The following is a 15,920-nucleotide window of genomic DNA, read 5'->3' as shown; positions in this document are numbered from 1 at the left end:
GAATTTACGGGAATTGCGATCGTGGGAACTAAAGGAGGATATAGAGGGTGCTTTACTTCTGTCTCTCGTAGAGGAGAAGGCCAAGTTGAAGTCCTCTCCTAGGATTATAGTACCTTTAGCATGTTTATGCAGTTTAGTAAGAAAAGACGACAGAAAAGAAATTTGTTGTGTATTGGGGACATATACATTTGCCAAAGTAATTGGCTTGCCCGCGAGGGATCCCAATAATATCAAGTAGTGCCCTTTATCATCAGAGATTGGTTTGTCTACTTGAAGGGGTAAACCTTTTTTACATAATACTGCCACTCCTGCACGTTTTTTGGGTCCTGATGCCATGTATGCATCTGGGTAATATCTGTTATGGAGACGTATAGAGTCTTGGGCAGTTAGATGAGTCTCCTGTAGGAGAACCAGATCTGCATCCAATCTCCGTAAATCTCTCAGAAGAGACATTCTTTTCTGTGGAACATTAAGGCCTTTAGCATTCAGCGAATATAGATTAACCATTATCTAATAAGTGAATTTCATCCCATACAAAATTGGCAACCACCTGAGAAAATTTATAAATGTTGTAAAAGAAGAGGGAAGGAAAGAATACGTATAAACAAAGAGGAATGAAGGAGCATGTATAGAACATAAACAAATAACAAAACATCACTGAAACAGTTTTAGTCGTATAATGGCCACTGTTCAAATTGTGGCAACATATTAGGGCAACCAAAAATGGTTGCATAAAGGAGAACTGTCTGAGGGTATCTGGTCCTCGTGGGGGCCAGATAGACTCATAAACAGCCCTCTGGAGGTACATGTGGGGGTCCAAGGGAAGCCTCCCAGAGCCCAGGATCCAGCACTCGGTTAAGTTTACTTATGAGGGATCAATACAGAACTTTGTGGGTTATAGCGGTATTGCTAGATAGAATAGATGGAATAGTGAAATGTTTCCTTTCTTTTTTCTTTTTTTTTTTTTTTCCTAGGTCTAGAATTTTTAACAAAGAGAGGTATAGGGTAGATCAGCTAGGTAAGGCCTCCATGTCATCTGATCTATCAGGATAGGTGAGGCTGCGGATAGGGGTTCTAGCCCAATCAGATATGTGGCGCATTTTCCGTGGTGGAGATCTGGCCAAGGGGGAAGAGGTGCTTTGGGCAATCGTGTTCGGTGGTAAGCGGAGGCCCATTTGCTTTAGAAACATAGGAGCATCATCTATGTCTGTAAGTGAGTATTGGAGTCCTTGTCTGTTCACTAGCAGGCGAAACGGGAATCCCCATTTGTAAGGAATCTTTGCGTCGGCAAGCAGCTGTGTAACAGGTCTAAGGGCCCTTCTCTTATTCAAGGTGACAAGGGATAAGTCGTTGAAGATCGAAAGTTCATCTCCCTTAAATGGAATTTTGGATGTGTTGCGTAAAGCTCGCATTAATGTTTCTTTTGCTTCATAGTAATGCAGCCTGATAATAACATCTTTGGGGCGGCGTGCAGTAGATTGTCTTTCTCCCAGGGATCTGTGGGCTCGATCCATGCGCCAGAATTCATCTGGTTGGTCAGGCACAACTGATTTATACAATTCAAGTAGATGGGGTATCAACAGGTCTGATGTGACTGACATTGACATGCCTTTGATTCTGATGTTCTGTCTCCTGTCTCTATTTTCGCTGTCCTCTTGTGCAGCCCTTATAGCTTTCAGGTCACTCTGTATAATACGTTGTTCGTCCTCAATCTCCTGTTGTTTAATATTCAAGCCCTCCATTTTGTCTTCTAATGTCTTGGTGCGTTCCCCTAATGTGGTAATGTCCCCTTTAAGGTCTCTAATGGCAGAGAGTATTACCTGTTGTAAGGAGTCATGCAGGGATCGATAGTGTTTGTCCAGGGTTACCTCTAGCATGGATGCTGTCAGCGGGGTCTCATCTGAGGACTGGAGGAGTGAGCTGGTCTGATGCTGCTGCTGTGAGGCCTGTGATATGGAGGCAGAGCTGGCAGTCTCAGCGTGGCCGGCGCCATCTTGGCTCAGGGGCGGGCGGACGAACCGATCCATAGAACCGGCTTGTGGGGCAGCTTTGGAGCCGGATTTGGTAGCCATCTGCTCGGGCGGATGTTCTGGCACTGATCCCCGTGGTCGCCGCTCGGTGTCTGCGGAGGTGTAGCTGAAAGCGGCGGATTCTGTGCGGGGAAGGGCCGGAGCTCTGTCTCTAAGCGGCCATCTTGGATCCGCCGCGCATGCGCCTCTTCCATTTTTGAAGTTTCTAAACTGAGAAGGATATGGATTTTTCCTTATAAAACAATACCAGTTGCTGGACTCTCCTGGCGATCCTGTGTCTCTGATACTTTTACCTACAAGCATGCAGATCAGGTGCTCTGACTGAAGTCAGACTGGATTAGCTGTATGCTTGTTTCAGGTGTGTGATTCAGACACTACTGGAGCCAAAGAGATCAGCAGGACTGCCAGGCAACTGGTATTGTTTAAAAGGAAACATCCATATCCCTCTTAGTTTAGGTTCCCTTTAAACAATACCTGTTTCCGGGCAGTCCTGCTGATCTATTTGGCTGCAGTAGTGTGTGAGTAACACCAGAAACAAGCATGCAGCTAATCTTGTCAGATCTGACAATAATGTGAGAAACACCTGATCTGCTGCATGCTTGTTCAGGGTCTGTGGCTAAAAGTATTATAAATATAAAACTAAAATGTTACTTACCTCGGTAGAAGGAGGCCTCTGGAAGATCCCCTGTCCTCCTTCCCCAGAATAAAGAGACATGGAGGCTGCCATATTTATTTCCTGTTAAAGGGAACCTAAACGGAGAAGGATATGGATTTTTCCTTATAAAATAATACCAGTTGTCTGACTCTCCTGCTGATCCTGTGTCTCTAATACTTTTAGCCACAGCCCCTGAACAAGCATGCAGATCAGGTGCTCTGACTGAAGTCAGATTGGATTAGCTGCATGCTTGTTTCAGGTGTGTGATTCAGACACTACTGGAGCCAAAGAGATCGGCAGGACTGCCAGGCAGCTGGTATTGTTTAAAAGAAAACATCCATATCCCTCTTAGTTTAGGTTCCCTTTAAACAATACCTGTTTTCTGGCAGTCCTGCTGATCTATTTGGCTGCAGTAGTGTGTGAGTAACACCAGAAACAAGCATGCAGCTAATCTTGTCAGATCTGACAATAATGTGAGAAACACCTGATCTGCTGCATGCTTGTTCAGGGTCTGTGGCTAAAAGTATTAGAGGCAGAGGATCAGCAGGATAGCCAGGCAATGTGCATTGCTTAACCACTTAACGACCACGGTCAGCTGATCGGCAGACCTAGGTGTTAAGTGGTTTTACATGGAAACCTCAGTTCATGGAGGGTGTCTCCGTGAACTGCCTGCGAGCCTCCGATCGCGGCTCGCAGGCGAAATGTAAACACGGTGGGAAGAAATCCCCGCTGTTACATCAGATCGGCGATCCCCGGCCTTTGATTGGCCGGGGATCGCCGGCATCTGATAGGCTAAAGCCTATTAGAGGTGGCGCAGGACGGAGCGCCGTCCTGCACCGCCCATAGCCTGAACGAGAGGGAGGGAGGAAAATCGCTGCGGAGGGGGCTTTAAAGAGCCCCCCCCCCGCTCGGCCACACAGAGCGGCGGCGATCAGACCCCCCCAGCAGGACATCCCCCTAGTGGGGAAAAAAGGGGGGAAATCGGATCGCCCTGCCTTTTACTCGATCTGTGCTGTGGGCTGGAGAGCCCACGCAGCACAGATCATCCAAAAATCCCCTGGTCCTTAAAGTGAATGTTTACCAGTAAAAAAAAGAAAAAGTCAGATACTCACCTAAGGAGACTGAAGGCTCGGTCCTAATGAGCCTTCCCTCTCCTCTCCCGGTGCCCGGTCCCGCGCAGGATCCCCCGTGGCAGTATTCGACCAGTTCGGTCAAATACTGCCACTTCCGCATGCCGAAGGGAGCTTTCGGAAGCCTTCGGGAGCACTCGGGCTCCCGATGACGCGGCCGCTCCATACTACGCATGCGCCCTCTATGACGCACTCGCGCGTACGTAGTATGGAGCGGCCCGTCTTCGGAAGCCCGAGTGCTCCAGAAGACCTCCGAAGTCCCTGCGGCGGCGGACGCGAACGGGGGAGCCAGTGCAGCACCGAGGGCACCGGGAGAGGAGAGGGAAGGCTCATTAGGACCGAGCCTTCCCTCTCCTTAGGTGAGTATCTGACTTTTTCTTTTTTTTACCGGTACCCATTGGCTTTAAGTGATTAAAACAAAATAAATATGGCAGCCTCCATATCTCTCTCGCTTCCGTTGTCCTTAAACTGGGCACTTTATGGGAACAGAAGTTAGTGTTAAAGTAAACCTGTAGGGAAAAAGTGGCCCTGAGGCTCCCCCAACCCAGCAGGCACAATATTTTTTTACAAATAGGAAAGTTGTGGGATATTCACCTATAATATATAGTCTCACCTAATAGCATCAAAAACAAGAAAAATAGGGAGCCTATTGTATATAAACATAGGCACCAGATCCGTATGCAAACATCCATCTATATGCTGATCTGTCTGCAAATACATTATCTCTCAGACGAGATCTGCAACCTTTCACTGAGGGCCCGTTTCCACTATCGCGAATCCGCATGTGTTGCCCGCATGCGGATTCACACAGTCAATACAAGTGGATGGGACTGTTTCCACTTGTGCGTTTCCCCGCACGTTTTTCTGTGCAGAAAAAATCTGCATGGTAGGGTCCTCAGAATTCGCCTGCGTGTGGAATGCAGGCGAATCGCACGCAATGTATTTAATAAGGAAATCGCATGCGTTTTCCCCATGCGTTTTTTGCCGCGAATTCGCATGCGATTTCGCATAGGTATTAATGTTAATTTACACAGGCAGTGACATGGTTAAATTCGCATACAGCCTTACCTATGCAAAATCGCATGCGAAATCGCGGCAAAAAACGCATGCGGAATCACACCCGCATGCGATTTGCCTGCGGTGATTCGCCGGCGATTCCGCAACGCTATAGTGGAAACGGGCCCTAAGGCTATTCGCAATATGCAAATTCCATACAAATGGGGATTCCCAAGCTGATTTTTTTCTTTCCAAAACAAGCAGTATGTGATCTCCTCCGCCTCCTCTGGCAAGAATCTTTTCCACCAGCTTAATGGTACGTACACACCTGCGATAACGATCGTTCGTTACAAGCGATCGTTCCGCGACGGGCGATAGGTGGACGAGCAGGTAGTAAATGCAAATCAGGCGACTGAGAAAGTAGCGAAGCGATTGTTGTCGCCGAAACGAACGATCAGGAGCAATAGTTGCGTGCGCACACGGATATGACGTGGTAGCGATGATCGCTCGACGACCGTACACACTGTAGCGATCTTTTGCCGTTACAGAACGATCGTTACGTCCCGAAGCGGATGTAGGCATAATGCGCGATAGATTTGAGGAAATGACGTGCTTACTACCTTAACTATATAAACGAACGTTCTGAGGAACGTTCTTTCCGTTCTCATCGCTACAACATGTTGAGGCATAATCAGGCTGCACATTTGCCAGCAAAGAAAAGAGCTGCAGTTGCTCTATTATTGTTAGGGCAAGTTGCTACCCAGCTGGATGCTTCAGCACCACCCAAGAAAAGGCGGATTTGGTGCAAATCTTGGCTGGAACAACGTCACAAATTTAGTGATGTAAATTTGCTGAATGAGTTACGACTCTCTTCTCCAGAGGATTTCAAGAACTATTTGAGGATGAGTGATAGCGTCTTCCAACACCTGCTTTCCCTTGTTGGTCCTCATATATCCAAGCAGGAGTCATGGCTGCGAAAGCCCATATCTGCAGAACAGCGTCTTGTGGCCACTTTGCGCTATCTAGCAACAGGCCGCAGTTTACAGGACCTTAAATTTAGCACCGGAATATCCCCACAGGCACTTGGCTTGATTATCCCTGAAACGTGTGAGGCTATAATTAACTGTCTAAAGAACGAGTATATGAAGGTCAGTATGTGTTTGTATGTTGTTTAGATAATTGTTTATTTTGTGTGTTTTTTCTGTTAGTGTTTTGTGTAGGTGTTGTTGTTATAAGAGCCAACAGTGTGTCTGTCAATGTATGATGTAATTGTAATTCCTTGCATTGTAAAAGGCTCTCAAATGCGTATTTTTGTCCAAATGTTGATGTTGAAAGGTCCACATCAAGCATTTCCTTACCCTGCCTGTTCCCCCCCCCCCCCCCCCAATTAAATCACATAGTCATACATGAGAGCTGTAGTCATACATATGAATGGTGCACTATTTTCTACCTTTTAACCTACACCAGTCGCCTAGCTATCCTGAAGAACTTGTGCCTTTAATACTTTGTAACATAGGCTCTGAACATGCATGCACTATATAATGTGTTTGAGTAATTATTATACACACACACACACACACACACACACACACACACACACACACACACACACACACATACATACACACACTGACACACACACACACACACACACACACACACACACACACACCATACACACACACACACACACACACACACACACACACACACACACACACACACACACACACACACATACATACACACACTGACACACACACACACACACACACACACACACCATACACACACACACACACACACACACACACACACACACACACACACACACACACACACACACACACACACACACACACACACACCATACACACACACACACACACACACACACACACACACACACACACACACACACACACACACACACACACACACACACACACACACACACATACATACACACACTGACACACACACACACACACACACACACACACACATACATACACACACTGACACACACACACACACACACACACACACACCATACACACACACACACACACACACACACACACACACACACACACACACACACACACACACACACACACACACATACATACACACACTGACACACACACACACACACACACACACACACACACACACACACCATACACACACACACACACACACACACACACACACACACACACACCATACACACACACACACACACACACACACCCACACACACACACACACACACCATACACACACACACACACACACACACACACACACACACACACACACACACACGCATACACACACACACACACACACACACACACACACACACACACACACGCATACACACACACACACACACACACACACACACACACACACACACACACACACACACACACACACACACACACACACGCATACACACACACACACACACACACACACACACACACACACACACACACACACACACACACACACACCATACACACACACACACACACACCATACACACACACACACACACACACACACACACACACACACACACACACACACACACACGCATACACACACACACACACACACACACACACACACACACACACACACACACACACACACACACACACACCATACACACACACACACACCACACACCACACACCACACACCACACACACACACACCACACACCACACACACACACTCACACACTCACACACACACACCCACCCACCCACACACACACACACACATACACACACACACACACACACACACACACACACACACACACACACACACACACACACACACACACACACCACCCACACACACACACACACACACACACACACACACACACACACACCAATAATTGACCCATTTTTACAACTACTAGTATGCAAGGCATACCTACACAATGTAGTGTATTGAGGTGATTACTCCAGCCATCTGAGAATAATCTTTGGAAGATGTGGTAACGATGGCCAAGCTAAGTATGCATTTGTACTACATGATATCTGGCCATTGTAATACACACCTTGTTTTTTTTACAATCATCTGTATATTACAAAATCCATCCTTGTAGCTCTGATGTCCAGATGATTGTCTACTAGACAAGGTGTGTATGATGATTTGCAGATCTCATAGAGTATGAATGCATTTTGCAGGGACTGTATTTTTCCACAAACAGAGTATTGGCCGATGGTTTATATTGTTGATGTGTTACAGCATTTTGCGAAGATCTGTTGTGTGGAGTACTCTGCTCAATACAATAGACTGTGTAGGTATGGCTTGCACACTACATGGGAGGTTTATAAATAGCTTCAACATTGAGCTCACATCTTTGATGTGTATATGTAGTTGAACTACATACAATTATCCCTTCAGTGTTTAGCCTAAACTGTTTTTGATTACAACAATGTATGAATGTCATCCTCCATATACCTAACACTCCTTTTTGTAATATGACTACATGCTTGTTCGAGGTGTGTGATGCAGACAGTAGTGGAGACACACACATGTGTAAAACTTCAATGGAAGCTTGGTTGTAATCCAACAATGTTAACTATTTGCTATGTTATTTTGCTGCCTGTTTGTCCATGTGCTATGGCTTTGAACATGACGTTATGTGTACCATTTTTGCCGTGATTGCTATGTTTCTCTAAATAACAACACATGTTCTATGTGAATATTGTTATGTTTAGCAAATACACATGTGTGGTGGTATTAATGTTGTTCAATGTTTTTTCAAAATCCACAGTTTCCCAAGACATCAGAGGAGTGGTTAACCCTTGCATCGGATTTTGAGCGGATTTGGCACTTTCCAAACTGCGGAGGAGCGATTGACGGGAAACATATCCGTATTACCCCACCGCCAAACAGTGGATCTTATTATTTTAATTATAAACATTTTTTTAGTATCGTTTTGATGGCCATTGTAAATGCCAACTATGAATTCATTTACATCGATGTTGGCAGAAATGGCAGAATGTCCGATGGAGGGGTCATAGAGAAGACTGCATTTAACACCAGACTTAAAAATCGACAGCTGTCATTGCCAACAACGGCACAAACCAAAAAAGGCCTTAATTTTGTTTTCGTGGCTGATGATGCTTTTGGACTGCATCCACATATCCTCAAACCTTTCCCACATACCAATCTCTCAACCCAGCATCAAATTTACAACTACCGTTTGTCTAGAGCCAGGAGAGTTGTGGAGAATGCATTTGGCATACTAGCTAACAGATTTAGGATCTTCCACACCGCTATCAATTTGCGAATGGACAAGATAGATCTGTTAGTGAATGCCTCATGCATTCTCCACAACTTTCTTCGGAGACAACAGTCATCTACCTACATGCCCCCACATTCTGTTGACAGAGAGGATTTGGAAAATTTCAGCCTGTTACCTGGTGAATGGCGTAGCCAGCCCTTGGCACTTACCAACCTTCAGCCGTTGCCTCCACGGAATCCAACATATGGTTCCAAAGAAAATCGAGATGCCTATGTTTCTTATTTTAATGGGGAAGGTGCAGTTCCATGGCAAAACAATATGATAGGTTGATTTTCTTACATTTGTTTTGTTTGTTCACTTGTGGTGGTGTAAGCAGTTTTTTTTCCCTCTTTTGTGTAAATAAAAGTTTGCAACAAACCTCAAGCTTAATTTTTCAGTTGGGAGAATGGTGTCGAACACATTTTCAACATCCCCACATGTACAAATGCACATTAGTGCATAATGGAGCTATTACACAGCTCTCAATATTGGAAACTTTGTAATATTAAGCATAGTTAGGCAAATGGACAACATTTTCAAGTGTATTTTGTATTGTGTGTTGTTGTTTTCCTCCAAAACAAACACACATTGCTTGTCAGGCCTGGAAATGTTTGATTCAGCATAGGTGTTGTAATGACCGTCGCAAAAACACGTTTTATATGCAGGATATGCTGGCAAATGTTTGTCGGTCTCTACACACATCAGACTATAGTGTTTGAAAATAGACATCACAGCACTATCTTACGACCGTTCATGTACTATGAGAGCCATGCCTACACACTCTATGGTGTTGAACTCCCCATCGACAAAGACCTTGGCAAGATGCTGCACACACTACACAGATCTGTATCTGCAAAAGCTATTGTGTACCCAATTAGGCATTTCGCCTAATAGTGTTCATAGTCTGCGATGTTCACATCATCATACACACATGATTTGAGTGGCATTCATCTGCACAGCAGATGATCAGCTGCAGATATTACAATCCTTCATGCTTGATCTGAATTGAAGATTAAGGTCAGTTACATCATGTGTGTATTAGGGATGCTCATTCGGATTCCGCGGAAATGCAATTTCCGAAATTCCGATCGGAAATTGCATTTCCGCATCGGAATGCGGAAATCGGTAATGCAAGTACGTTAGGCGGATTTCCGCCGGAAATCGCGGAAATTTCCGCCGGAAATCGCGGAAATTCTGCCCGACTTTAACATCGTTTTTCTCAGAAACTATAAGGTCTTTTTGAAAACTTTTTTTTGCATCTTGTTCAGAAGATTCTGTTTAATAAACCCTGAAAATTTGGTGTTTCTAGGACTTACAGGGGCTTTGCTATTAACCGCTAAAGTCGGCGGATTTTTACTGTAATGTAAAATGCAGAAAATCTGCTTCTGCCTATTTTCTGCATTTACATTACAGTAAAATTCCGCCGACTTTAACGGTTAATAGCAAAGCCCCCGTACGTACTAGAAACACCAAATTTTCAGGGTTTATTAAACAGAATCTTCTGAACAAGATGCAAAAAAAAGTTTTCAAAAAGGCTTTATAGTTTTTGAGAAAATCGATGTTAAAGTCAGGCGGAATTTCCGCGATTTCCGGCGGAAATTCCGCATTGGAATGCGGAAATTGGTAGCGGAAAGCGGAATCGGTATTCGGCAATGGCGGAATGCGGAATTACCACGGAATCGGAAATTGCCATTTCCGACCATCCCTACTGTGTATGATGATCTGCAGAGCTCATAGACTATGATTGCAATTAGCACCAAATTTGTGTGATCAGCAACAGATAGGCACCACATAAGGTTATTTGGAGTGTGTGCAGCCTGTTTGTGTGCAGGATCTAGCCAAAAAAATTATGTGATGGTGAGTTAAGCAATACAATAGAATACAGTGTGTACATAGGGCTCTCATACAACATGTTGTGGTGGCAATTAGCACAGTGAACTATCCTTTTATGAAGACTATAGTGTGATGTGTGTATGCACATTTTATTTTATCCTAAATTCACATTGGGATGTGGTTGATCTTCCATATGAAGTATCATAACACAGCTTACTGCACTGCAATGTCAATACTATGGTATGTTCATAGCGAGATGTTATGAACGAATCGAAACATGTTGTGTTATGGTAAATTAATGGGAGAAGTGTGTTGCCTATATCACACACACCTTGCTACCTTAAAGGGAAGCTTAACTGAGAGGGGTATGGATGTTTCCTTAATGACAAAAAATGGTTCACTGTCACTTCTACTCAGTGGCGTTCCTACCGTCAAGCGGCAGGGGCGGCCCGCACCGGGTGTCTTGATGCTTAGGGGGTGACACCGGGAGTCCTGTGTTGCCGCCCCTGCCGCTGCAGTCAGTGCACATGTTGTGCAAATTTGGGATTTTACACCCCCCGTGGCCGTCCCCGCTGACAACCTATGTGTGTCGTCCCCCCCCCCCCCCCCCGGGGCCTTCCCCGGTGACAGGCAGGACTCAGGAGCAGCCCAGCTTCAGACCTCCGACCAGCCGGCGACCAGTATGCGGGCACTAGGACCCAGCGGACACCGCACTGATATGCGGAAGTGACATCACTTCCGCATATACGGCGTGGTGTTCACTGAGTTCGGTGCGCCCGCATACTGGTCGCCGGCTGATACTGAGGTCTGAAGCTGGGCTGCTCCTGCCTGTCACCGGGGAAGGCCTGTGAGGTGAGGGGGGGGGGGTAGGTTGTCAGCGGGGACGGCCACGGGGGGTGTAAAATCCCAAATTTGCACAACGAGTGAAGGGCACCTGTCACTATCTAACCTGGGGGGGATCCCTATTACTATCTAACCTAGGGGGTCCCTGTCACTAACTGGGGGTCGCTGTCACTATCTTACCTGGGGCAGTGGGGGGTCCCTGTCACTATCTAACCTGGGGTGTCCCTGTCACTATCTAACCTGGGGTGTCCCTGTCACTATCTAACCTGGGGGGTCCCTGTCACTATCTAACCTGGGGTGTCCCTGTCACTATCTAACCTGGGGGGTCCCTGTCACTAACCTGGGGGTCGCTGTCACTATGTAACCTGGGGGGGTCCCTGTCACTATGTAACCTGGGGGGGTCCCTGTCACTATCTAACCTGGGGGGGGTCCCAGTCACTAACTAACCTGGGGGGTCCCTGTCACTATCTAACCTGGGGGGTCCCTGTCACTAACCTGGGGGTCGCTGTCACTATCTAACCTGGGGGGGTCCCTGTCACTATCTAACCTGGGGGGGTCCCTGTCACTATCTAACCTGGGGGGGTCCCTGTCACTATCTAACCTGGGGGGGTCCCAGTCACTAACTAACCTGGGGGTCACTGTCACTATCTAACCTGGGGGTCGCTGTCACTATCTAACCTGGGGGTCGCTGTCACTATCTAACCTGGGGGGGTCGCTGTCACTATCTAACCGGGGGTCGCAGTCACTAACTAACCTGGGGGTCGCTGTCACTATCTAACCTGGGGGGTCCCTGTCACTATCTAACTGGGGGTCGCTGTCACTAACTAACCTGGGGGTCGCTGTCACTATCTAACCTGGGGGGTCCCTGTCACTATCTAACCTGGGGGGTCCCTGTCACTATCTAACCTGGGGGGTCCCTTTCACTAACCTGGGGGGTCGCTGTCACTATCTAACCTGGGGGGTCCCTGTCACTATCTAAACGGGGGTCGCTGTCACTAACCTGGGGGTCGCTGTCACTAACCTGGGGGGTCCCTGTCACTGCCTAACCTGGGGGGTCCCTGTCACTGCCTAACCTGGGGGGTCCCTGTCACTGCCTAACCGGGGGTTGCTGTCACTAACCTGGGGGTCGCTGTCACTATCTAACCTGGGGGGTCCCTGTCACTATCTAACCTGGGGTCGCTGTCACTAACCTGGGGGTCCCTGTCACTATCTAACTGGGGGTTGCTGTCACTATCTAACCTGGGGGGTCCCTGTCACTATCTAACCTGGGGGGTCCCTGTCACTATCTAACCTGGGGGTCGCTGTCACTAACCTGGGGGTCGCTGTCACTAACCTGGGGGGTCCCTGTCACTATCTAACCTGGGGGGTCGCTGTCACTATCTAACCTGGGGGGTCCCTGTCACTATCTAACCGGGGGTCGCTGTCACTATCTAACCTGGGGGTCCCTGTCACTATCTAACCTGGGGGGTCCCTGTCACTATCTAACCGGGGGTCCCTGTCACTATCTAACCGGGGGTCGCTGTCACTATCTAACCTGGGGGGTCCCTGTCACTATCTAACCTGGGGGGGTCCCTGTCACTATCTAACCTGGGGGGGTCGCTGTCACTATCTAACCTGGGGGTCGCTGTCACTATCTAACCTGGGGGATCCCTGTCACTATCTAACTGGGGGTCGCTGTCACTATCTAACCTGGGGGGTCCCTGTCACTATCTAACCTGGGGGTCGCTGTCACTATCTAACCTGGGGGGTCGCTGTCACTACCTAACCTGGGGTTTCCTGTCACTATCTAACCTGGGGGTCGCTGTCACTATCTAACCTGGGGGTCACTGTCACTATCTAACCTGGGGGTCACTGTCACTATCTAACCTGGGGGTCACTGTCACTATCTAACCTGGGGGTCGCTGTCTAACCTGGGGGGGTCGCTGTCTAACTTGGGGGGGTCGCTGTCTAACCTGGGGGGGTCGCTGTCTAACCTGGGGGGTCGCTGTCGCTATCTAAACTGGGGGTCCCTGTCACTATCTAGAATTCAAATATACCAGCACTCCAGCTTTCTCAAAGAATCACGCTCTTTTATTGATATTGGTAACCACACACGCCTTGAGAAAGGGGGACCCTGCGAGGCCCCGAAACAATTGTCGGTCATTTCTGTGGATATGTTAGCTCAATAAAAGAGCGTGATTCTTTGAGAAAGCTGGAGTGCTGGTATATTTGAATTCTGGACTTATACTTTGGTGGTTTGCCTATACCACAATACCAAGCACCCTACCTAAGATGGTGTGCCCAGTCACAACTTTTCCTGTTCCTGTCACTATCTAAATTGGGGGTTCATGTCACTACACAAACTGGGGGGCACCAGTCACTAGCTGAACTGGGGGGCACCAGTCACTAGCTGAACTGGGGGGCACCTGTCACTAGCTGAACTGGGGGGCACCTGTCACTAGCTGAACTGGGGGGCACCTGTCACTACCTAAACTGGGGGGTACCTGTCACTACCTAAACTGGGGGGTACCTGTCACTAACTGAACTGGGGGGCTCCAGTCACTAATTGAGCTGGGGGGCTCCTGTAACTACTTAAACTGGGGGGCTCCTGGCACTACCTAAACTGTGGGGCACCTCTCACTACCTAAACTATCTAGGCCAGCCAGCCCAACATAACCACCAGCCAACCAGCCCAGAATCACTGGCAAAAAGGCCACAGCATCACCACCAGTCAGGCCAGCATTTACTTCAACCAGCCAGTCCAGCCACAGCATCACCGCCAGCCAGCCCAGCCACAGCATCACCGCCAGTCAGGCCACAGCATCACTGCCAGGCCTTTCAGCTCACACATCATCGCCAATCCAGACAAAAATAGTATTGCCAGCCAGGCACAGCAGCCAGTAGAGGAGAATTCAGAAGCCAGGTGAGAGGTGTCTACCATATTAATGGGGCATTTTGCCTATTTATTTGAAATGCTGTCTATTTATGTGCCTCATGACTGCTGAATTTGTCTTGTTGGTGGCCTCATGGTTACTGGATTTGTCTTTTTGGGGGCCTCATGATTTGTTGTGGGCCTCAAGATTGCTGAATTTGTCTTGCTGGGGGCCTCATGATTGCTGAATTTGTCTTGTTGGGGGACTCATAATTTATTGGGGGCCTCATGATTGCTGAATTTGACTTGTTGGGGGCCTCAAGATTGCTGAATTTGTCTTGTTGGGGGCCTCATGATTTGTTGGGGGCCTCAAGATTGCTGAATTTGTCTTGTTGGGGGCCTCATGATTGCTAACTGCGAGACTATGGGAAAAGCGGAATCAACCTCATATGAGACAATAGCATTGAGGCCTGGAACCCACTGAAAACCGCAAACGCAAAACGCAACCGCTAGCGTTTTGTCTGAGCGGTTTGCAAGCGGATTCATGCGCGTTTTTGGTCGTGTTTTGCAACATTGTATTTTTTTCCCCAGCGGGTGCCTAGCGTTTTGCGTTTTGCGTTTTTATCCTGATTGGTCCTGTGAATTATTTTTCATTTTGTTACAGTGTGCTGAACCGCAAAACGCTAGCAAAACCGCTCAGTTTAGGTTTTGCTGAGCGTTTCCGCTAGCGGTTCAATACTTTACATTGAAGCGCTAACGCTCCCAAAATGCTGCATGTCCTGCGTTTGCGTTTCTGAGAAACGCAAACGCTCCTGTGGAAGTTGCCCCATCTATTAACATTAGCCCAGCGTTTTGGCAAACTGCTAGCGTATCGCAGTGCTGCCAAAACGCTGCCAAAAGCGCTCCTGTGGGTTCCAGCCCTAAAGGAGTTATCCGGGCAGTTTTAATAAAATGAACGCCCCAAGCTCCCAGGACCTCCCTCGCCGCATCTCTGCTCTCAGCCGTTCGCCGGAGCTCCGACCCGGTCCCCGGCGATGATGTCAGAGCGACCTGGAGGTTGCTCTGTACTGCGCCTGCGCGATCGGCGCTGTCAATCACCGCCACGTGGGCCGGAGCGGACTGCGCAGGTGGTAGTAGTTCTTAGCCTCCGGCGAACGGCTGAGAGCAGAGATGCGGCGAGGGAGGTCCTGGGAGCTTGGGGCGTTCATTTTATTAAAACTGCCCGGATAACTCCTTTAAACCTACTTTTTTTTTTTTT

General features: G+C 47.7%; 2 protein-coding genes across 2 annotated transcripts in view; both read left to right on the top strand.

Annotated features, from left to right (window-relative positions):
• The window catches only part of LOC137570321 (snaclec trimecetin subunit beta-like), a 902,833-nt gene that overhangs the window by 785,849 nt on the left and 101,064 nt on the right, over positions 1 to 15,920 (top strand). The gene's annotated exons all lie outside the window — the stretch shown is intronic.
• Positions 5,489 to 9,426, top strand: LOC137571047 (uncharacterized). The gene is made up of 2 exons (XM_068279732.1): positions 5,489 to 5,959; positions 8,623 to 9,426. Exons 1-2 carry the CDS (start codon positions 5,489 to 5,491, stop codon positions 9,424 to 9,426), a joined length of 1,275 nt encoding a protein of 424 aa, XP_068135833.1.

Source organism: Hyperolius riggenbachi, chromosome 4 (genome assembly GCF_040937935.1).
Source record: "Hyperolius riggenbachi isolate aHypRig1 chromosome 4, aHypRig1.pri, whole genome shotgun sequence".
Classification (NCBI taxonomy): domain Eukaryota; kingdom Metazoa; phylum Chordata; class Amphibia; order Anura; family Hyperoliidae; genus Hyperolius; species Hyperolius riggenbachi.
The sequence above is the reverse complement of the archived record's forward strand: the minus strand, read 5'-3'. Positions and strand labels throughout refer to the sequence as shown.

Coding starts and splice junctions, on each gene's coding strand:
- LOC137571047 (XM_068279732.1), top strand. CDS start 5,489: ATGTTGAGGCATAATCAGGCTGCACATTTGCCAGCAAAGAAAAGAGCT. Junction 5,960..8,622: donor TAAAGAACGAGTATATGAAG/GTCAGTATGTGT, acceptor CAAAATCCACAG/TTTCCCAAGACATCAGAGGA.